This window comes from Epinephelus moara, chromosome 24 (assembly GCF_006386435.1).
Source record: "Epinephelus moara isolate mb chromosome 24, YSFRI_EMoa_1.0, whole genome shotgun sequence".
NCBI classification, from domain to species: Eukaryota; Metazoa; Chordata; class Actinopteri; order Perciformes; family Serranidae; genus Epinephelus; species Epinephelus moara.
Window position 1 is genome coordinate 25,780,581 of NC_065529.1, and position 24,537 is coordinate 25,805,117.

Genomic DNA, 24,537 nt, shown 5'->3' on the forward strand with positions numbered 1-24,537 from the left:
TAAAAGGAGTCTGGCCAAAATGGCAGTGGTGATTTTGGCACTGTTTCTGGTTAAATGAAAAGGATTTAACTCTTTGACAAAAAGGTTTTTCTCTGTATGGCCCTTTCCATAATGTTGTCAGACACTTAAAATGATAACCTGAGCCTGTCAGTGGCAAAAAACAAGCACTTTTAGTAGACGGAAATTGGCAACGAGAACATGCCCTAGTGGTTACATTGCAGCCTGTTTGTCTCAATAACTAGACCAGTTTTAAAAATGTTTTTTCTCCAGTATTTACTTGGACACAAATACAAGGGAAAATAGGGTCCAGGTTGAAAAATACATAACTTTACCTTCTTAATTCATCAAAATTGTCATTACAACTAACGACTCAAGAAGTCATGTTAGTGTTTTATAATCGTCTAAAATCTTGTTAGCATAACGTCACAGAGTCAGTCAGGAAGTGTTTGAAAAAATAGATTTATTGGTCCTCTAAATATATCAAAACACATCTGTGCTTTACATGCACACAATGCAGCTGAAAACATTCAGCCTTTTACATGTCATCAGATATCCCCCTCACAACTAGCTTGGTTTCAGAGGACGCCTTCATGTAGTAAAAGAACAGAACAACAGTCATCGTATACAAGAGAGCACAGGCGGTCTGGAGAAGTTTCACACACCATCTACAGAAGCTATGGACGGTAAAGCAGTTAACCTTAATGTGATGAACTTAAGGTTACACACACTGTGCTAGTGCAAGTAGAAGCTGTAGGATGGGTGAACAACATGCTGGAGGACGGGGTCATTAGTTGGCCTGGCTGAGGAGCTTCTTGATGTCTCCTTCAATGTCGATGGTGAGGAACTTCCTGCTGTAGCGCTTGAACGGCACGCCATCCGGCCCGATGAGGAACTTCTCGAAGTTCCAGGACACATCATTCCTGCAGACGGGGCTCCAGATGATGTACTTAGGGTCAGTCATCAGGGCGTTTGAGTCATCGCTGGGAGACGGGAGCTTGTCCCTCAGGAACACAAACAGGGGATGGGCATCTTTCCCGTTCACTTCCGTTTTCTCCAGGAGCTGAAACTTTGGCTCAAAGCCATTTCCAGGACGGACGTACTTCAGGGAGTTGAGGATTTCTTCATTCTTGCAGTTCTCCTGTGGGTTGATCAGAAGATAATGTGTGATTATGGGACATTTTAGGAAGCAGAAGGTCACTAAAGTCTAACATGGCATTATTGGCTCTATAGACATTTATTTCATAATGATTTGTGAAGGAAGTGATCAGCTAACACTGTCATGAACAATAAAGGTTTCAAGGTAAAACAAGTCAGGTGGAAAATTTGACTGTCTCTTTAAGCCGTCCAAAATCACAAATTCCAGAGTGCATAGAGGTTGTTTTTTATTTACAAGAAGGAGGGAGTGGTGCAAAATAGGGGAGGCATGTCAAATCATTTTAAGCACTGTCATGTTTTTTCATAAATTTTTTTATAAAGATATTTTTGGGGGAATTTTTTGCCCCTAACTTTGCCTAATTGATAGGAAAGCTGAGTGAGAAGTGGGGAGAGAGAGAGTGACATGCAGCAAAGGGCCACAGGCTGGAATCGAACCCGGACCGCTGCAGCAACAGCCTTGTACATGGGGCGCCTGCTCTATCCACTAACCCATCGACGCCCCAACACTGTCATGTTTTTTTATTTATTATTTGTATTTATTTTAATTTTTAAAATGTATTTATTACTTACTTTAAATAGTTGTATTTTGTATTTTCGAATTTTTGATAGTTCCTGAACACATAATGTGCGAAGAAGCTTCTGCCAGGAAACATAACCTGATATTTTATTAAAATCACTTTATTCTACATGTCTTATTTCAGATTTATTATAACATTGGTCTAACCTGATGAAACAAACAAGACAAAAAAAAATCTTAAGTTTGGTGCTCGTGCATACATAACAGCAGTGAAAATCAGGTGCTTTTTTCAACTCCAGGATTTTTATTTCAACTTTTAACTTTAAAATATCACATGGCAAGTTTTTCAAATCTAATAACATCTGCCATGTCAAGTTACTAATATTAAGCTGGTTGCTGCTGCCGCTGTTGTGTACTGTTAATTTGGGAAAACAGTCATTATATGTTGGTAATGCTGGGGCTGTGTGTTCACTGTGATGTGTGTAATGTGTTTGCTTATTCACTTTGTTGGTTTTGTGCGTGTGGTCGGGTGGGTGGCTGTCATGCACCCATATCCTGCTGAAGTATGCACACAGCTCTTGTGATGATGCAGTTTGTTTAAGAACTACATTTTGTTAAGGAAAGTAGCTGTTTTTTTTGGTGATAACTCTCACTCCCTCCACGCTTTTTCATCGTTGCATTGGCTGTGATACCTACACTTGGTGTGAATATGAAAAAAAATGGTGTAGGGTAGGGTCGGACCTGTGTGAACATTTTTTTAACCAGTTTGAAACACACCTGACTGGACCAGTATTGCAACTTAACAAAGTATCCTATTTGACTCAGCAGCCACTCATGAGTGGGACATACCAGGACTACTGCATAGCATCGCATAACATCAGAGCTCTCTGTCCACACTGAATCCGTTAAATATGCACTTCTGGAACTGTCATGTAAACAAACCTTACTAAAGCAAAATAAGTTAGATTTAGCGCTGTGACACAGTCAGCACAGGTTATGCCAGAATGTGTCGTCATGACAAATGTGGATTCAACCACGTTGCATAAAATCCAACCAGTTTAAGCTTGTGAATCTGACTGGACCGGCAGAACTGGAAATAGGCCTAACTCTAGTGGAGGGAGGGTCATGCATGCACCTTCTCTGACAAATAAAGAACAGTCCCTTACTCACTCAAGGTTTTAAATAGTTGACAACTGTTTAATTCAATACTAACAAATCTGCTGCTGCTTCACAGATCAGTGGTCTGATCAGTAAACCCTTCTAACGCACAGCTAACCCTGAGTTTATTTGTGAGCCTGCGGTGTGACTCAAAGACTTTCATCAATCTTCTCTCTACAGAGTTTATCTTATCTGACTCACACAGGAGGAGCCCCTCCCCTGAACTTCCTGCTGATTAACTGAACCATCCCTTCTCTCACCATCTATTAATGAGTAAGTGAAAGTTAATAAATAACATATTGCTTATTGTGTGCATTGCCATGGTGGTGCAGAGCAAAATGAATTGAGGAACAAGGAACAACTTAAAAACTCTGGTGTGCCTTTTGTGAGGTGATTTGGTAACCCTGCAACACTCACGCAACTTCCTCTTTCCTAAATGTCCCTCAGTGCTGAAGCTGCTCACAGCAACTGAATTACTCACAAGAAAAATGTGTCATTAAATTTAAGACTTAAATAAACTGGAACAAAAATCCTTCCACTTCCGTAAGCACACCTTAATTATAATTTACAATAGTTGCATGATATTGAATATTTCTTGTTTTATAGCATGGCCTATACAGTCTAAAGTATGTGGGCTATTTCCGGGAAATAAAATCAAATATTTGCAGCAAAATAAAATAAATACAAACAAAGCACAGAAACAGAAATGACCCCAGTCTGTCTGGAGGTCCATATACAGCGTTCATCTCCTCACCTGATGGCCGAACTGGTTGCAGGGCACTCCCAGGATAACGAGCCCCTTCCCGGCGTAGCGCTCGTGGAGCTCGTTCATCTGGGTGTAATCCCTGGTGGTCGTACCTCAGAGAGACGCGACGTTCTCAATGAGGACGACTTTGCCCTGCAGGGAGGAGAAGTTAAATGTTCCTCCTGTTAACAGTTTGGCCGTGAGGTCGTAGAACTTCGTAGCCATTCTTGCAATGCGTGACACCAGCCCTTGTCTCAACTGTCGTTATGTTTCCTTGTGTCGTCTTCAGACACTGAGCTGCTGCTGTGTGGGGCCAACCTGAAATACGGTCAAAGAGCTTGTATTCAGCTGTCAAGATAGTTCACACCCTGCAGCCTGCGTGACGGGCCATCACTGTAGGGGGCATTCGCTCTGAATACCAAAACGCCACCAATGAGCTGCAGGCACAGTAACTAAAGTCTGACGCAAATGACAGGAGATGTAATCCAGTTTAAAATGTTTACTGAAAAGTTGAAACTATGTGCTCCCATGTCTAATGCAGCTCTCTGCTTAACTAAACTGCACTGCATGTAAATTACAAAATTAAAGGGAGTGCCCTTATCAAATGTCAACATACATGCATTTTGGTCCTTTTACATTTTTTATACAATATATATGTTTTATACAATGTCTGGAAATGAATATTGTGTGATATTTAAATCAACTCATATTCACACACTGTGGCTCTTACAATCACATTAACATGTAAAGTCAAGACTGTTACACATAAATGTACTCATCGTAACTTAAAACTTATTTAATTGTAATAATAATGATAATAGTAATAATAATAATTTAAAAAAATATTAAGTCAAACATTGAACATATAGAGTCTACATTTTTACTTGTGATGTCAAAATAAAATCCATTAATAAATCAAAACTGTAAGATAATATGTCAACATTTATTGGCTAATTAGCCTATACATATCATAACATGGATTTAATAGGCTAACTCTCAACTTTGACTTTGTATCTAACAATTTTGGCCCATTAAGTAAAATGTGTTCTTAATTTCTCATAATTTTGACTTATCAATGATCATTTCACTTGAAACATGCCGAAATAATTATTTGAAAAGTAAAACAATTAAGATCAACAAATGGACCAATATCAGGGGTTAATATTGTATTATTGTGCAATAAAGCTGTGAACATATGTCAGGGGATTTGACGCTGTGAGTAGGCTATCTGACTGCTGTACTAACTAAACTGTTACTCAGTCACGCAGCAGTTTCTACTGCTAGCTTATTTCATTTTATTTATTGAAATGTATTTTAATATCGCAGTTTATTCATTTAGCTGCACTAAGTCGTTAAGTTCATTTATCAAAACGTCACTGGGCTAGTGTTAATAGTTACCCTACGAGGCGAAAAGGGAAGCGGGCAGCATTGAACACGCTCAATCCACTGTACACTCTTTGATGACAGGTACAGCGCTCCGGGGTTGTGCTTGTTTTCCTACACGGCGTATCCCGGAAAAAGTCCTCGTGAACAAACAAGTCGGCAGAGTTCTAACCCCGCCCAACAACAGACAGCGTGTTTGTAAAAATGCGCGACCCAAATGTAGAAAATTAGAGACCGTCTGACAAATGTTGTAATCGTTCTAGTGTTGACCGAAAGACCACTTTTAAAATCACAACAGATATTTCAACCAGGGGACGAACTTTAAAAAGGATACACAACATGTGTAGTTGCTTTATTTTATTTCTCTTAGGCGTATTTGGGCATTTATATCTAGTTGCGACCCTCTGTTAGCTTAACTCAATGAAGATGATCCCTAACTGTGGTTGATGACGCGCAAAGCCTATTGGCGCGGAAGTTTGTTTTGTAAGTTCTCTCCTTGGGGCCGTAACATCGTCGTCTGTCCATAAAAGTATGTTTACCTGTTATCATTCTGAATTATTTTGACAGCCGGCAACATAAACGTGATATAACGTCACATACTTAGCGTGTGGCATGTTTGTGTCTTAACGGAAACGTTAGTTAATGAATTAACGTTACTAGCTAACAACGTCAGACTCTACCTGGACATAGTTTTCTGTAACGGTAAAGCTTCTGAGTGAAATTAGCTTGTTTGCTACTGTGGATGCTAGCCGGGTGTGGTTATTAAAAACCTCATGCCTTTTATATTTTTAATCAGATGTTGCGCAGAAAGCGACGCTCCTCTGTGGATAAAGGAGAGGGAGCTCCTACAACCACCAGTAAGTACTGTATAATGTAACGTCACATCACAGTGTGTCAGTGCAGTGTTTCCCAGTGAAGTCCCACAGCTTGTCAACTAAGATATCCCAATTCCCAGATCCTTATCACACTGTAACACTAGCTAATGTTAAATTATTTACATTGAGAACAAAGTAGAATTAGTATCACAGGAGTGTGACATAACCACTACATGTTTGACATCACACTGACCTGATTGCACCAACATACTGTGCAGACACCACATCCTGCTCCCCTCATTAACTGATGGTCTAAACATTGTCCCACTTCTGTCTGCTGGATACTGTTTTATTAAAGGTCTTTTGTCTTCTCTCTATAGAGGCAAAGAAGAGCCGCAGCACTGGTCGCCAACCAAAGGAACCTGCTCCAGAAGTGACAAATGAAAGTGTGTTTGCCGTCTTTCTCCGAGAAGCAGGTGTCACCTTGAAACAAGGTGGCACATCCAATGAGATTGGTAAACACACTCAATCCAAGTTTCAAATGTCCAGTAAATGAAATCAGTGTTTTCACTTCTGATTTTTGTGATCTTTGTCTTTTACTTTTTCTCTTTTAGCTGTCGACCAAGTAGTTTTCCAAAAAAGGATCCAGAAGCAACTAAAAAAGAGCCCCAGGTACCCCGGGGTAAGTATATACACCATTCTTATACACAATCAAGGCATGAGACAGTTGTGTTTCACTGGTATTTCTTTGCTCAGATTGTACAGGAATTCACCACTGGACTGGAGTCTCATATTGAGGACCCTGAGCGGTTCAGGAACTGCCTTCTTCCGTGTGTCCCACGATTGTCTGATGGAGACTCCAGGTAACGGTCATACGCACTCAGAGCTTACAGAGGCTACTTCAGGCATAACTTTAATTTATATAGGGCTCAGCTATGACCTAGACCAAGCTTATGTCGGGGCTGTGGTGCGTGTGTAACATACTGACATGTTTTCGTCTGTGCTGCAGTCGTGTCAGCTCATTCCAAGAAAGTCTGCTCCGCATGCTGTTGGGGATTGAGATGCTGCAGGTAAGATTCTCTGCACAGATTCAGCCCAAGACAGCTGCACCACAAAATTCAAAATGTCTATTTCCGGTATGAGACATGCAAATGTGCATTATGCAAAGTGTACATGTACAGTGTATCTTCCACAAACCCTCAGTCTACTTTTCCTTTTCACACAGACTTTCGTCATTAACCTTTTGCTTGAGAAACTCCCTGAATTTATGCTTGATGGGTCAGTATTTCATATGAGTGTACTTTACAGCATTTGAACCATTTTACACACTTTTTTGCCACTGACTTATTTTCTAAATGTCATCTTGTTCCGTCCTTCACAGCGCTGGAGATGGAGGTCTCAGTATTCCTCACACAATTATTAACCAGCTGAAGTGGCTAGACCGAGTTGTGGACAGCAAGGTAGTCATTTCTGTAATGATAGGCTGCGTGTACAGTAGTCACAGCCATTAAAGTTCTTAAACGTGTTTTTATTTTTCCATTAGACCTGTCATTATATATTAGTCATCACTAACTTTGATGGTGATGTGTTTATTTCTACCGTCTTTGTGGCCTGTTATTCGCAGGAGTTGGCTGTGAAGCTCATGGAGCTGGTGTCGGTAGCACCGGTGGAGGTTCAGCGTGACATCATCACCAGTCTGCCAGAGATACTGGAAGACTCCCAGCACAATGATATAGCCAGAGAGCTCAAGTATGTACAGTAAATCTCTACTGCAGATCTGTGGTTTCAGAGCTGCTGCTCGCACTTGCTGCTACTTTAACCACTGTTCTCTGCAGCTCTTTACTCCAGGAGAACACTCAGCTGACTGTCCCGATCCTGGATGCCCTTTCCAGTCTGAACCTCAGCTCCTCATTACTTACAGAGGTAGTACACACACACGCACACAGACAGACACACAGACACACTTATTTTTGCTGTATTAATAAAGGCCAAGTGAATGTCATTGTTACTGTCTGCTGTTTTAGGTCCGTGGAGCCATTATGGCCACTCTGGCTGCCGTGCAGCTGGAGGATCTACCTGTGGTGGTCAAGTTCATCCTGCACTCTGTCTCAGCCTCTGATGCTTATGAGGTCAGAGCTCAGCGTCATGTCTACAACACTTTGCATTTAAAAAAACATGACACAGTGATTATGCTCTAGTTGTTTTAGTATGTTGTATGTTTTGAAATCAAGAATGTGGTGTGTGTTTTCCCTGTGTGCAGGTGGTGTGTAACCTCCGTAAAAAGCTGGAGTTGGAGCAGTGTGTTCTTCCTCCTGGGCTGCAGGCCTCCCAAAATCTCTTGAAGAGCAAAGGATCAGCAGTGTAAGAAAACACAGATTCCCATTCACAACTGTACATCTGTACATGCTATCAGGAACCTGTTTTGAAGTAGGCAGTAGGCTCTTGCAGGAATGAGTCCTTAATCCTGAAAATGAGTCAGCATTTTTGCACTTCGACCGGATTTTGGTGCTTTTACATGCCAAGTGGCTAACTGAGACTACAGAACGTCATTATGCCGAGCACGGCTTTACAGCCTCGTGGTGGTGGTGGTGGTGATGAAGTCATGTGACCATGGTGTAGTATGTTTATAGCCTAACTTTAGCTCTTTACTTCTGCCGATTGCATTTACAAGTGGTGTTTATTTGTGAATCTTGCAAAACAAAACATGTAAGTGTCATAAAATTTTGTTTGCCAGAGAGTTTATTTCTTTGCAATAATCATGGTAACTTCCAGTTTGGCTTATAAATAAATGTCACCTCTGCACCACTCTGGTATATTCCTTAGGATTTAATCTAATACTGTAAGTCTGAATTTGGAACAGGTCCTCTTCCGCACCAGCAGCTGGCAGCAGTCAGGACTGTGTTATATTGACACTGGATGGCATCAAGTCAGCAGTGCGATTCCAGAAAACAGTATCTGAGGCTTGGCTCAAGGTGGGAAATAATTATTATCTAAGCCCCCGTGTTTTAATTGATAAATGAATGCTGATGCTTTTGAATAACAGTCCGCTCAACTCATGTTTACTGAATTTATACTGTTGCTTTTCATCAGGCGATAGAGTCTGTGGACGAAGAGGAGAACCATAAGGTGAGTGTCATCTCCTCAGTTCAGGGTATTCCCTAGTAAAGTGGTTAGTGTAAATGGCGGGCTTTGGAGGTTCCCACACAACTCTATACAATTTTTAAAAAAATGGTAAAAAAGGAATTTGTTAATTTTAACAATAGTTTTGAAGGTGTAAGTGAAGTCTGGAAAATTCGACTGTACATACTGTACACTGTCTATCATAAACCAGTCACAAAGTTTGAATGTGGATAAAATATGACATCCTGAAGTTATGTGCATGTAGGAAACCTATTTTTATGAATAACATTTGTAAGAAAATGTGCTCTGCCACATCAGGTAATAGATCTGCTGGTGCTGCTCATCCTCCACTCCACCAATGCCAACCAGAGCCGGCGGGGGGCGGAGAGGCTGCTGAAGGTGAAAGTGAGGACAGGACTGATCCAGGAGGCTCTGCTCCAGAGGACCTTCAGGGACTATGCTCAGGTGGGTGGGACAGTCTGTGGACGTACAAGCTTGAGTATAACGACAGTAGCTCACAATGAACTTTATTTTCTATACTGATGCACTAATTCATTATCACATGAACAATATGTTGTATTAATGAATAATGATACTCTAGGTCATGCGAGGGTACTTCACCTCCATCCTGGCCCTGGCTCAGAGTTTGCTGCGCTCCCCTGACCCTTGTGTGGTGCCTTTTGGTGGACACATGTACCGACACTCATTCACTGCTTTTGACTCTTACTGCCAGCAGGTTGGTTTGAGATTATATATTTAAATGTGCACAAGCTTCTCTCTCTTTTGTTGTTCTTATATCCACCCGAGTCATTTCATTTCTGTTCTGTATTATGTTTACAGGAGGTGGTGGGCTCTTTAGTGACCCATGTGTGCAGTGGTGTAGGTGGGGAGGTGGACATGGCTCTGGAGCTGCTCTGCAGCCTGGTCACAGAAAAGCCCTCAGAGATGGCTCTGTATGCCGTCTTTGTCAAGGTAAGGAGGTGATCCATGTGTCTGATACTGTAGCCGCCAACCAAACCACACTGATAATATTCTGAAAAGAATTTTGAACACAACAAATGTACAGGTTCCTGCGCAAATGGAAAAGTATAGGATTTCATTTTAGTAATCTCCAGGTCCTGATCAGTACGGCAAAAAGAAAAGAGAGTATGGAAAAAATATTTGTGTTTTCTACAAAATGTTCAAAAGAAATTGATCATACAAGCAGAGTGCTCTTCATGGCGTTTGGAGCAGGCAGCACAGCAAAGTGTTTACCATTGTGTGAGTGTGCCTGATGTCATCAACAGCAAGGCAAGAAACATGGCGTGCGACTGACTGCACACTCCTATGCAAAACTGCCTCTACACTTGTACATCACAGCCTGCAAAACAGCTCTGCTTCAAAACAGCTCTGCTCTGAGTGCCTTATAACTGAACCAAATCTGGACGTCCCCGACCAAAAATGCGGCAATATATTAACATATTAATAGCTGGATTTTAAAGCAATTTATTTGGCTAATAAACATCCAGCTGTTTGTGCTCAGATGTCAGATATGTGCTGAGAAATCTACCAAGAAGTCTTGAATTGTGAGTCTGTTAAAGTGTGGATATATTGAAATGGAAAATGTGCAGGAAACTTGGATGTTTATTCCGACTCCGTGTAGCTTAAAGGTTTAGTATCTCACCATTGTGTTTAGTTGTTTAACTGAGCACAATATTTGGCACAGGGAATCTTGGACTACATGGACAACCTCACACCCCAGCAGATCCGCAGACTCTTTCACCTCCTGAGCCGACTGGCCTTTGGGCAACAGCAGCAGGGAGCTCACATTCAGGTGCACATTCCTACATTCACAAAGATGCTTTTACAGTGCTTTTTCTGGCTTTTCCTCTCCTTACCGGCTGAACCTGTCTCTCTCGTTGTGTGTCTCCCCTCAGGATGACATGCACATAGTGATCCGAAAACAGCTGTCCAGCACTGTGCCCAAGTACAAGCGCATTGGCATCATTGGTGCTATCATGATTGTAGGCAGCATGGGGGCCTCCAGGTAAGGGCTGGCACTCACAGGTGTAGAAGCGACATTTTCCTCGTTGATTCTATCACTATATTTCTGTGTCTCGATCTCGCTCACTGCTGCCCCCCATCCCCCACCCTACTCCCTGCAGGCCTAAAGTGAAGGAGTCACAGAAAGGGGTGTTACCTCAGGAGACGCTCAGACAGGTATATATTAGGCAATAAAACAATCACTATGAGCAATGTGTCTGTTGTGAGGATGTTACAGATTGTGATTTTCATTAGTCTGCTTTTTATTATGTTCATTTTTATTCCACTATCACTTTACCTTTGGCTTACAGTTTGAGTTTAATAGTGCGTTATAGCTGCAGTCCATAACTTCTGGTACATTTAGATACCAACAAACTTTTTTTTTAATGTACTTTAGTTCTCGATTTAGTGTTTTATAGTGATTTAAAACAATGAACCAGTTTCAGTTCAAGAAGGGTTTGGGTAGGGTGAGCACTACCTCAGGGCAGAGTGAATAAACAACCTTTCATTTGGTGGTTGTGGGCCTGTATTCAAGCATCTGACTCATGTGCAGAGTCAGTGTCTTGATTTAGACTCTGCGCACCAGCTACAGCTTTGCTCTGTAGTTGCTGCACCGTGTTGACGTTAAGCAAAAACATTGTAATGGTAATAATTTGCCACAAACTATAAAAATGCGTATTATTATTAAGTTAATTGAGGTTTGAAGAGTATTTTCTGCAGTACAGAGTGATTGTAACTGCAGGTGTCTGGTCTGTAGATATCTTCATGTGTGTGTGTGTATCGCGTGTCACAGGTGACCGCCCTGTTGGAGCTGGTGAAGTCCAGCAGTGAAAGCTCACCCGAGGCTGCAGCTCTGTACTATGATGAACTAGCCAACCTGATCCTGAGCTCTACCCTGGACCCACAGGTGCAGGTATGTCTCAAACAAACATTTACCATACCCCCTGTCTTAATAACTCCTCTTATCTTTTTATTTATAACATTTCTTGACATGCATCCAACCTAAGTTGCAACTAAAGCATGATTAAGCATTCTGGTCCTGTTATTTTCTTCCTACCAATAGGAAACGATCGGACAGAGCGCCTTACAAGACTTCCAGGATGACTTTGCGGTTGATCTAGGCCCAGATATATCAGGGTTAGTGATGGACAGCTGGTAAAATAAAAAATGACACATTTTAATATACTTAGACGTGTATTCCTATAACTACTTTCTTCCCTCCTCTGTGTATCTCAGCTCCTTTCTCTTCAAGCCCCATGTAATGTACAACCTGTATGAAGGTAACGTAGCCATCGCCATCAACCTGCTGCCTCTACTGGCTAATGATGTTCAGAACAAAGGAGATCAGCAGAGTCAAGTCGACAAGGCACACAAGTCAGTCACCTCACTCCCCCCATCTCTATCCACTGATGATGTATTTCACTTGCAATAGAGTCTGATTTACAATTTCAGTTTGTCATGAATGAGACAGTGGATGTGTTTCCTGTTGTGTTGTTTTTAGGGGCAGGCGAGTGTCTCCTCTCTGCCTGGCTCCGTTTTTCCGCCTCCTGAGACTCTGTGAGGAGAAACAGAACCAGGGAGACCTGGAGGAGATTGACGCACTGCTGGGTGAGCAAGTGGAAGTTACACATTTCTCCCAGAAACCAGCTTGTTCTCATTTCTGTGGCTGTGAAATAATTAGTGTCTGTGTGTGTTTGCACAGGCTGCCCTCTGATCCTGACAGACATGGACGTGGTAGAGAAAATGGAGAGCCTGTCGAAAGCCGAGAGGGAGTTCCTCTGTACTTTGCTGTTTCACACTATCAACTGGTTCAGAGAGGTAACAGCACGTGATTAATTTTTACGTGATTAACACTTCTCTTAAAACTGTGCGACTAAAGCCATGTCTTACCCGTTTTGTGACAGGTCGTAAACGCGTTCTGTACACAAAAAGAAACAGAGAGTAAGATGAAAGTGATGACCCGTCTGCAGAACATCACCTACCTTCAGACACTGTTAGAGAGGGCTTTGGCTGGTCAGTTTTTCATCCACCAATACTCAGAATATACCATTATGCCACTTAGTGTCAATTTTACTTAAGTTTTTAAAATACTTACTCTTAAATGTGTGTTTCAGGGACACCTGGCTATGTTCCACCTGTTGCCAACTTTGATGGAGAAAGCACAGATGGGGTTACACTTAGTTCTGCCGCTCTTGTCAGTAAGGCAAAGAAAGGTAACTGTGCTCAACAGAAGATATTTTACTCCCCATAAGTGAAACTAAATACTCCAAATAAGGGAATAGATATTTACATGGTTGTCTAAATCACGTTTGTTATTTAGATGGCACAGGAAAGAAGAGGAAAGCCCCTGCGAAGGACTCCTCAGAGATCTCTCAGCTTGATGTGTCGACCGAAGCAGACAAAACTCAGCAGGTTAACTTTGACCTCTTGTATTAATCTCGAATTTTGATGTAACCAAGCTAAAATATGTTCTTCTGCTTGTGCTTAAGGAGCAACCAGAGAAGGAGAAAGAAAAGGAGATCCGCCAAGGAGTCAGTCTGGCATCCTACAGACCGTTTTTTAGGGAGCTGGATATGGAGGTGCTCAGTGTGCTGCAGTGTGGCCTGCTGTCCCGCTCACTGCTGGACTCTGAGCTCCACACCAAGGTAGGACAAGGAAGAAGTAGTTTTGTCTGTCAAACTTTTATAGGTTTCTTTACCAAATTATTGATTTTGTAGCTTTTGAATGATTTAGAAATATAATGGCTGTAGAACTTAAGGTTAGAGTTAGTTCATCTTACATATCCTGAGCTGGGAACGTTACTATCCAACCATCCTCTGACACTGAGATCAATGTTTTGGAATCATGAGGATTGATTTGGATTGTAGAGAAATCAATGTCTTTTATGCAATTTCAATCTGTTGTACAAATAAATGCACCACATGCATCAATACATAGTTTTTTGTTACACATCTCCTCTAATATGATGATTGATTTATGAATGATTTAGGTGCGAGAGGAGGTTCTGCTGGGTCCTGCTGAGCTGGTGTTCCTGCTGGAGGATATGCTCCGCAAACTGGAGTTCAGCCTTACAGCTGCCCCAGCCAAGAGACTCCCTTTCTTCAAGGTAAACATAAAAAGCTGATGAACGCCGAGCAGAGACGTTACGACAGCTCTTGAAATGTGAGAATGTGCAGGGCTTTGAAAATGTCTGACACTGTCTGGGGATAAGAGGTGTTTGCAATATTAATTATTGTTACTTAGATTTTTCTTTGATGCAGGCAGATCAAATGAAAGCCTGAAGAAATTTCATTTTCTGAGTGTGTTTGTCATCAAGAAGCTTAATGTGTAAACCTGTAATATGCAGGCTTATATTAGACAAGACCTAATGAAATATTTTCCTGTGCAGGCAAAGGCGGATAAGAGCACGGGCTTCTCCCATCTGCAACAGAGGAGCTCCAAGGATATCGCTTCCTGCTGTGTCCAGCTGCTGCCCGCCCTCTGTACACACCTGGAGAACTGCCACAACCATTTTCAGGTACAAATACAAACAATCTGCAGACATGACAGAAGCACTATATGCTTCATCTTTATATACATTTGTGCATTTTTTCCCTCAGACACTGTTGTCTGAGAACAACGGCATCGTGGACGGCCCTGCCACAGATGTTCAAGAGTACCAGCTGATGTCATCAGCCTACCAGCTGCTCCTGCAGGTCCTGAACACCACCTTCAGCTGGTGAGGACGACCAGCACCACTGACTTGCGTCCTGCTTGAGTCAGCATGTCTGGCTTCTGTTAAGTTCTGTCTCTGAAATGTGTCTATGTTTATGTGTCAGGTCTGGATTCAGTCAGCCGGGGCAGCGGAGCTTACTGAAGAAGGCTCTGGGAGTTTTGGCCAACAGACTGAAAGAAGGAAGTGCTGAGTTAACCCTGGAGCAGCTTGTAAAGTGAGTGATGAAGTTTAAGAGCAGCAGAGTAGCTACTAAATATGATCTATGCCTTTTTATTATTTATCTATTGATCTCTTTCTTTATAACATTCAAGCAGCTTTGGTGGTCTCTGCTAAAACAGTAAATACATTATCCTTTTTGCTAATAATAGAAAACATACTCACACAACTCTCCAATAAACTGAATAAAAAGCCACTCTACAGCACAGTAGATATGAACATATTATTTAATATCCTTGGGTCTTCGTTGTGTTTCTGACAGAATCAAATGTTTCTCTTTTCCTCTGTTTAGACACGGCTTTGAGTACCTGGTGAACTTCCGCAGCACGATGCCAAATCTGAGCACGGCCTTGTCTCTCTCCCAGCTTTTGTCCACTGTGTCAGAGAGAGGAGGGAACCCTGCTGCCTACAGAGAGCAGACGGGTCAGTCCGACATGTCGCCTCACTTTAATCAACTCATCTGCTATCCAGCGAACTGTGATAATGAATGTCTGATTTTTTTTAATAGCTTCCCTGGCGAAACGTTTCCTGAGCCAAGACTGGGTGACAGCCAGCGGAGAGAAGGAGCGAGGGAACAAATTCAATGAAGCACTTCACGCTCTCCTAAGGTGCGTCGGCATGTCAGAAATGGCTGTGTTGCACAAAAAAGGTTGCATAAATATTCCAGAAATAATGGGGCTCCAGCTTCTATGAATCATTCACACTAAGTCAATTAAGTAAACATAATTCCTCTGAGGACTTAAATTGATTTTTATCCAGAGCATCATCTTTAAACAGGGTTCCTATGAATCCTTAAAAAGTCTTAAAAGGCATTGAATTCATGAATCTAACAATATGGCCTAAAATGATATTGAACTGTACTAAATTGATCTTTCAAAAAAGTCTTCAAGTGAAGATGAAGGAACTAGGATTTTGTTAATTTAATTTTTCCTGCATTGCATTGTAAAGTTTCAAAATTATTGGAAATATATATTTTAAAAAGGATTGACTGAATGCCTCTCACATTGACGTCACACAGATCAGGATCGCAGTACGACACTCATATTTTGTTTCTGGCCAGGATGCTCAGAACAGAGGAACCACTGTCTGTTAGCTAGCTGTCGCTGTACCTTGTATGACATGGGGGAGTGTAAATTCAACATGAACTGACTATTAAATCAAGATTTTCCAGCTTAGCTGAGACCAGTGCAAATAAAGCACACAAGGGTTTGTGTATTACATGCGAAAAGTTTTTCAAACTCATGATAGGAATCAAGGCTGTGGAGTCCCACATGCAAAGTGAGAAACACAAAACCCGCCAACAGACGCCAGGTATGTCACTTCTGTTCTGCCCTTGTCTCAACTGCGAGACAAAAAAGACATGTTTTATGTTACAGTAGATTTTTGGGCAGAATTGTCCCCAACCTTAAGTAACTGATGTCGGTTATTTGTTTATTTTTTTCTTCAATTTGCTCAGTACAAGCTTGGTTTTAAATTTAATTCTGAGTGCCATTAAAAAGTCTTAAATCTAACTTGCTGTAGTCAGAAGGAACTCTGTTTAAAGAGCCTATAAAAACATTTATGGTTTTATTTGTGACATTTTTATGTTTGTGTGTGTGTGTGTGTGTGTGTGTGTGTGTGCGTGTGCGTGTGCGTGTGTGTGTGTGTGTGTGTGATGTCATTTGCAATGCAAACTGCTCAGGGAAATTACCTTAATATTTATACAGCTTGCAGTAGAAACAGACAGGCAAGCGTCAGCTCCAGGATGTTGTGCTGTTCAACCACACAAGTAGTTTAATGTATTTGTAGTCACTCATGAAGTTGGTACTTTGTTCAGCATCTCTCGTAGCTAACCAACACTATGACAATACATTAATATGAAAGCACCTAGAAGTGTCAGCATGTTTATAGTGCACACAGTTTCTAGTTAACGCCTTTTGTTGTCATGTATGGTGTTGTTATAATCGTGAACAAGCATCTAAATGTTTTAATTATGATGTCTCTTCTCCTCTCTCTGCAGCATCTACCTGGAGCACGTCGATGATGTTCTGAAGGCAGTGGAGGAGATAGCTGGAGAAGGAATTCCTGAGCTCCTCAATGCATCAAAAGATGAGAGCTCTTCATCATGGCCCACTCTCAGCAGGTAGATCCTCCTCACCATCAGATCATTTTGCTTTGCTGCCTCAGAGCAAAATGGAAGGTTGCGTCTGAGGTGGTGACTGAGTTAATGGAGCTTAAATTGATTCATGTGCTCCTGCCATCCTACCTGACAGCTAACTGGAGTCACGATAAATGATCACAGTAAAAGTATATTTATCCATACTGTTATTGCTCTGTTGTTCATTCTACCATTCGCCTTCTTCAGGCAGACGTTCCTGGTGTTCTACAAAGTGTTGATGGCAGAGCTGGAGAAGGCCGTCAGGAAGATTCCTGCTGGCAAAGCCAGTGACAGCACTGAGGTCAGCCACTAGGTGTCGCACTGTGTTTTCTTATGTACAGTATACCTGAGCGCTCAGTGCTCTCAAAACACTGCTACACATCTACTGAAAGTGGCAAATCAATAATTATACTTTTAAACATTTGTGAATGTCAGTTTGTTCAAACTCTGTGAACTGAGAATTAGTCTGCATTTTGATTTTGTGTGTAACTAATTGTTAATTTCTCCTCAACTGTCTGTTTTCAAATAATTCACATAAGTGAGAACGTTCTTTGTGTATATGTGAGTGTTTGTTTTAAATATTAAAACATGTAACCCTTGTCCTCCCTCAAGGCTCAGAGTGAGAAGCTGCTGACATGGAACCTGGCTGTCAGGGATTTTCATATCCTGGTCAACCTGGTTAAGGTCTGTTCGCATGATCTGACAGCTGTGAATGTATTTGTACTGATTTGGACATTTGACCTCATCCATTTCCAATATTCAGCCAAGCACTAGGTCATATTTGGAACAGATTTGAGTAACTTATACTATAGGTTAAATCATTTCTATACTATAGGTTATGTCATTTTAAGTGACAGTTTAAGTTTGACTTGTGAACTCACGTATTTGTTTTCTAATCTCTTCTTACAGGTGTTTGATTCCAGGCCGGTGCTCAATGTGTGCCTAAAGGTGAGTTGGCTGTGCTGCTGATAAATATTTCACATTCAGGTGAAACTGCTGTGACGTCGTATTAACTGATTATAATGTTTTTATTGTCAGTATGGCCGCCTTTTCCTGGAGTCTTTCCTGAAGTTGGGGATGCCACTACTGGACAACAGTTTCAAAAGGCACATGGTAACCACATGAAATCTTGTTTTCTGGAACAGCTTGTAAATGAAACTGTGAAGTTGTGTATTGGTGTGGCCTTGAAAAAAACTCAACAGCAGTCTTAAAGTACACTTGGGGGAATTTGCCTGATTCTAATCAATTTGTCGAGACCATAGACTGTATAAAAAGAAATGAATGTGATGTCAGCGCCTAAGTGCCTGAAACTGGCATTCCTTTTATTTGCCAGCAGGGGGCGACTCCGCAGCAAAAGGAAGTTAGATTGTATATAAGTCTAAGAAAATTGCCTTAATTCTCACTTGATTAATTACCTCAGTAAACATTTTCCCGATGAGTTTACAGTCTGAATCTCTAGTTTCAAGTCCTCTTCAAGACAGCATGATGTTCAGTTTGTAAGTTATGGTCCCATGTACAGTAAAATAGACAATAAACCAGTGTAGGTTTTAGGGTGTGGCTACCTTGTGTTTGTCAAGTTGCTTCCATGGTGACCTGTCAATTTAAGAAAGAGGCGTAGCCATGCATGTCTTCCTCAGTCCCACTCTTTAATCCTAATGTGGTGACTTATATGATGGCCAAAATGCCACGCTCGAGGGTTCAAAACGGGAGCCAGCATGCCAATTGGTGACCTCATAGCAGCTACGCCCACTTCTTTTATACAGTTTATGGTGTAGACCTTCAGAAAATCAAATCAAAACACACTGTATGAAGGCACAAAAGCAGTAACATGTCATAGTACTTAAATAAGATTTTCTAGTTTCTCCCAGAACAAGTTGATTGATACCTTGCTTTATATATAAATGCATATTTTCTGCTTCTGCTTCCTCATATCATTCAAACATGGGTTGGCACTACAGCATGGCTAAGCACAGAGAGACTCTCTGTGTTGTTGAGTGAACATGCAAAATACATTGCTGACTGGGGGGTGACTATGTGTGATGCTTTGTCTTTTTAAGGAGGATGTCCAGGGCCTGCTAAAAACCTTCCAGCTCAGCACCCGGCAGCTCCATCACATGTGTGGACATTCGAAGGTAGCTCATTTCTTTATAATTTCTCTAGTTGGAGATGCTCTCTGTGTGTACTGGTGCCAAATCTACCAGTCCTGGAGGACTAAATGTTCCTGTTAAATTAGAGAGGAGATAGAGTTTGGACGGTGTATATGTTACTCCTCTGGTACTGTATAATTCAGTAACCTTATTATGATGTGTTGGCCCAGATTCACCAGGATACAAGCCTGACCAACCACGTGCCAGCCTTAAAGAAGAGCCTGGAGCTGTTTGTTTACAGAGTGAAGGCCATGCTGACGCTCCACAACTGTCAGGAGGCATTTTGGATTGGCAACCTGAAGAATCGCAACCTGAAGGTATAATATCACTGACCTTATGGCACGTGTCTCTGTTCATGTTTGAGTCATTCACCTAAAAGAACAATATATGCTGCAGGGTGAAGAGATTCTTTCTCAGAGGTCACAAGAAAGTGAGGATGAGGAAGAGGAGGAGGAGCAAAATGCACCGCTGCCTGAGGACCAGTCAGATGATGAGGTACCTGCCATTTTTAGATACTATGTTTACATCTGATGCAGGAATAGGATTGGCTCCCTGTAGATAAGTTATTGAATGAAAAATTAAAAGGTTTTGATTCTTTAACATTTTGAGACAGTATGACCCAGAATTTACTACAATCAGGAGTGACCTGACCGAGAGTCAGTTGGCAAAACTTATTAAAAGTGTGTGAAAACTACTGCGACCAACAAGTATGTAAGATACATTTTCTGACAATGTGTGCACACTAATTATACTACAGTGGAAACCGCTTCTAGTGATCCCAGTTACAGTAATCAACTGCTTAAATGGATCATAAAAGAGTTTGGGAAAGAATCATTCTTATACCAAAAATTGCTTAAATAATTTCCTTATCATAATTACATACTCTACTTACAGTTTTCAATGTTGGTCTTTTTATGAGTTTTTGAACAGAACATCCCGCACACTGGTCTTGCTCAGCTTCACAATTTATAAGTAACATTAACGTTTCATTTCACAAGTGTGAAATGAGTGGGGCAGTTTCTATTTAAGCTCAATGTTGGAAGTAATGGTGTTGAACACTCTTGACGAAGGCCCAGGAGGACTGAGACGTTAGTGTTACTAATAAATTGTGAAGCTGCGCAAGAGCAGTGTGCAGGATTTTCTGGACAAAAAGACTGAAGTGATATTTTCCAATGCACCTGCGTTTGAGACAGTTGGATGTGTGAATACTTTTCTTCAAACTAATCGTCTTTTCATAAGTTAAAATACATGGGAAAAACAACTTTAAACCATAGTAATTAAAACATTTTTTTAAACTTTATTCCCATGATCCTTTGCCCTGTGGTAACCCGTCTGCTTCCAGCTGGATACCTGAGGCTGGTGTTGCATGCAAAATGAAATCATGATGGGTAAAAATGAAAGTAATTTACTGTTAATAAAAAACAGTAAATTACACCTTGAAGCGTATGGCTGCTAGTGATGGCGACAGAAACAAATGCACACAGGGAGAGCACCTGTGGTTAAAGTTGCCCTCATAAAGTGGATTTATAATGCTCTGTCAACTAATGAATAATGAAAAGAATAAATAATAAATCAATAAATAATGGAAAGGCTGCACTGTATTTTAAAACAGTCAATACAACTGGGTAAACAGCCAAAACTGTCAGTTTCATTACTTTATATTCATGTATAAAATATACTAATGTCAATAAGATGGGAATCTGCATGAGAAATAAAGATGTGTTATGATGTGTTATAATAATCATCCACTTAATATAATCAATTTGACCTGGACAGATGTGATCACTACAAGTGGTTTCCTCTGTATAATTTGTATGACCTGTGGTGCGTTTCAAAATAACCTGTGTTTCGGTGGCAGATACCTTTTCATAAAACTGATTTATCGATGTAAATAAATAAATAGTTAGATAAAGTAATGTGTAAGTAAGCGTAAAGTGGCTGAGAAGATTGGCAGGATTTGGGACGACAACAACACAGGTTTTATTTTGAAGCATATGCAGCACACGTTGACCTTGACCAAACAACATGCCTCTACTTCTGCTGAGTCAGTCGTTACTTTGTGACGTTGAAAACCCTACACGTCGGTTAATGGGCAGTTTAGACTGCAGAGGGTGGGCTGATAAGATAAATGCTGGAACTCCAACAAGCTAATGATTACAGGCTGACACAGCTAACAGGGAAAATGTTTGATAAGGTGTTAGATCCAAAACCTCAGGTTATTTAGTTTCTCCCTAATGCTGCTTTATGCAGACGGGCTCGCTGCTTTCATTTACCATGTTTGCCAAATGTCTCATGTGCTTATCATCAGGCCCAGGAGACAGACTCTGAGCAGAGTACGAAGGTCCAGAGAGGAGAGGACGTGGATCAAGATGACATTACAGATGATTCTGACTGACAGAAGGATTAACAGTTGATTGTCATTTTAAACTTTTGCTTCTGGGTCAGACCCCCATTTTTGGATCACCTTTTGACGTTTCAGATGCCGGTTGCCTTTTTATGTTAACACTTTCTAAATGTATTGAATACTGCTACTCAGTGGGCTGGCATAGGATCAGATATATTAATTTTTATCACAGGTCTTGTATCCTACTTTATATGGCAATAACACTGCACGCACATTTAAAAACTGTCATGAGATGCATTGATGAACTTCCACAGACTTTCCTTTCTGTCGAAGATAAAACATGCCTAATAATTAGGTGTTTTCACAGCAGGTCAGGTTCTGAAAAAAAGAGATGTATGCTTTATTGTATTTGTTTGCTGACAGAATAAATAAAGATTGTTGAGAGATGAGAGTTTTGGTCTGATTTGTCATCCATTATAAATATAACAACACTGACTTTTTCACAGGCTAAACACTGAGGTCTTTGTTCACGGAAAATCCCTCCGAGGGACGACACTGATTAGCGTAAGCTTTAAATGAAGGGGAGCGATCTCTATGAGATCCTGGAGACTCGTTTGTGAACAAATATACAGAAGTCAGCATTTGTAAACACTAATGTAATAGGATAAACATTAAACTACAAAATCTTTAACCTACACATTTGTACATCTTGGACAAGCCCTAAAATGGCACCTGATGTGAAGGCAGTGACATTTAAGTCCCATGATGCATGCATCTCAGGTTTTTCCATTTCAGTGTCCAGGTTAATATTTTTGTCAACAACCCTGAGTTACATATTAACAGCATAAGGCAGGTGATAAAATATGCATTGTGTATCACGATGATAAATAGGGAAGTTATGCTGCTTTTATAACCCTCAATCCCAAATGCAGCCAATAAATCAAACTGGCAACAGGCTCAGCCACTGAGCCGCATCTGTCCCTTCAAAGACTCTGGGGTGAGGACATGGCAATATTAGAGAACTATTTAGGTGCTGAAGGGGAAAACACACTATAAAACTGCATTACCAAGCATTATTCCAAACTATCTGGACACTAATGTCAATATTTTTAAACCATTGTATCCCTGAACTGGAACCCTGCTGGGTCACATGGCCCAGTAAAGTCAGCTCTTTTTCCATTATTCATTTTGAGGATGTGTCTCTCGATGACTTCATCACTTAAACCTGTGTCTTTGCCGTACGTCTTTAAAACAGACTTGTTCAAATTCACAAATTAAAATTAGCATTACTAGCCTGTTTTGGATCATTTAACGTATGATTAGGTCTGAGCTGCTAGGAGTTGGAGGAGAACAAAACAAAGCTAAAAGGATTGAGAATCAAAATTTTGGACCTGATCCAGAACAGATTTGTGGAAACCTTAGCTGGATGCCCCCACCCTCCAAAACAAGAAACAAGAAAAGAAGAAAAAAGGGACCTGAGGATAGTCAGACATAATAGTGTGCTCAAGGGATGATGTTTTTCTGTAGGCCGACTCAGAAGTTAGCTTCGCCTTGGTTACCTCATAAAAAAGCCAGTAGGATATTTCCACTGGATTTTGGATTATTACAGAAAATAAGCTCTATAGTAAGTAAATTAACACAACCTTCATGATTTTTAAGCCTAAAGTAAAAAGCTAACATTAGGCTATTAAGGGACTGCACCACAGTCACATGACTTAACGTCACCACCCCAATAAGGCTGTAAAGCCATGTTCAGTGTGATGACATTTTGTAGTGTCATTTAGCCACTTGTTAGCGAACGCCTTTTTTAAGACACATAAAAGCTTCAAAACACATATTCACAAGTGGGGCATTTACTGACATATTCTATATCGTCTCTTAAATTTGTCTTAACCACAGACCTTATTTTAGGTGTCTAACCAAAAACCCATTCAAAAAACTTTAGGTTGAGGGAGCCGGAAAGTGCAAAAATTCTCACTAATTTCCACCTAATTTGACCTTTCCCAAAATGCAGTGATCCAAACAGGCTTATTGTGGTTGAAAAGGGTTACAATACATGTATTGCATGTAATGTAGTACACTTTTTTCCTCACCCGATAATTATGATGCATATTAATATTAGATCAGAGTTAGGGTGAGTTGGGAGTTGGGTCAGAGCTGACAGCAGAGCTCTATCCCAGTTACACAGAAAATAACTTGGACCCGGCCCAATTCAGATTGTAGGTCAGGTGCTGAATCCCAAGAACCAAGTGTACCAGTGAGGCCCTCAGCGATTAGCCTAGTGGCCAAAAACACAGTACTAATGCAGCTTTAAATTTTGTCAGGCATATAAACTGCCAATACTGACCACACATGGCTTTGAACATGCTGCAGCGAGCCATGAAATTTGTATTTTTTCACTTAAATTTTAATTTTTCATCTTAAAGTCTTTTGACTTGGGAAAAAAATCTTTAAAATAGCAGCGGTTTTAACTGAATGCAATATTCTAGTACTCTTTCCACCTCTACTTCCGGGCCAACAAAACTTGCCATACTCAGATTCACTGGATTCTGTGCCTCATATTTTTGTCCTTAATGAATTTCCATAGTTTGGAGAACTTGACGTCAGCACGACTTTAGAACGCTGGTTGAACAAAACCGTTAATGTTTGAGTCCACGGTCCCTAAAAGCAGCACTAAAACTGTCAGATAGCATCGACAGCTCTTAGATAAGCCCTTTACATCATTTATACAGCACATGAATCAGTGAAACAACAAAGTATTTGAATTAAAAAACAGAAAATCACCGCTTTGTTACAGCGCTCAATCATCTCTCTGCACTGCTCTTGGGTTGAACCATGTTAATGAAAAGAGGGGTATTTTTTGCCATAACTGTGCATGCTATGGTCACTAACTAAGGTTTACATACATCAAGATCAGCAGTGTTCATTGATTATTGTATAAATTATATATATTCAATGCTTTAGCGGTTTGATTAATTTATTTAAATAAGTCATTTAAAAATATATATAGTTAGTCACCCCCCGCTGTAGACGAGAATGGTCTAACCGGGAAGCATGTTCAGT

The 24,537-nt window shown here is 40.8% G+C and overlaps 2 protein-coding genes across 2 annotated transcripts; one reads left to right on the plus strand and one right to left on the minus strand.

Annotated features, from left to right (window-relative positions):
• Window positions 1-443: 443 nt before the first annotated feature.
• Window positions 444-3,887, minus strand: LOC126385459 (glutathione peroxidase 1-like). Its single transcript, XM_050037190.1, has 2 exons — window positions 3,585-3,887; window positions 444-1,138 (listed from the first exon to the last, which is right to left on the minus strand). Exons 1-2 carry the CDS (start codon window positions 3,798-3,800, stop codon window positions 788-790), a joined length of 567 nt encoding a protein of 188 aa, XP_049893147.1. The 5' UTR covers window positions 3,801-3,887; the 3' UTR covers window positions 444-787.
• Window positions 3,888-5,425: 1,538 nt separating this feature from the next.
• On the plus strand, window positions 5,426-21,913 carry fancd2 (FA complementation group D2). The gene is made up of 44 exons (XM_050038943.1): window positions 5,426-5,487; window positions 5,755-5,815; window positions 6,154-6,288; window positions 6,388-6,455; window positions 6,530-6,636; window positions 6,783-6,843; window positions 6,999-7,051; window positions 7,155-7,233; window positions 7,398-7,522; window positions 7,609-7,696; window positions 7,798-7,902; window positions 8,034-8,134; window positions 8,634-8,745; window positions 8,864-8,899; window positions 9,212-9,358; window positions 9,495-9,629; window positions 9,734-9,865; window positions 10,599-10,706; window positions 10,810-10,919; window positions 11,038-11,092; window positions 11,709-11,828; window positions 11,979-12,052; window positions 12,152-12,289; window positions 12,417-12,523; window positions 12,618-12,733; window positions 12,820-12,928; window positions 13,030-13,128; window positions 13,236-13,327; window positions 13,405-13,560; window positions 13,905-14,021; window positions 14,304-14,432; window positions 14,515-14,633; window positions 14,734-14,844; window positions 15,139-15,269; window positions 15,355-15,454; window positions 16,846-16,968; window positions 17,191-17,284; window positions 17,596-17,667; window positions 17,893-17,931; window positions 18,022-18,096; window positions 19,041-19,115; window positions 19,301-19,447; window positions 19,527-19,625; window positions 21,439-21,913. Exons 2-44 carry the CDS (start codon window positions 5,755-5,757, stop codon window positions 21,523-21,525), a joined length of 4,347 nt encoding a protein of 1,448 aa, XP_049894900.1. The 5' UTR covers window positions 5,426-5,487; the 3' UTR covers window positions 21,526-21,913.
• Window positions 21,914-24,537: the final 2,624 nt, after the last annotated feature.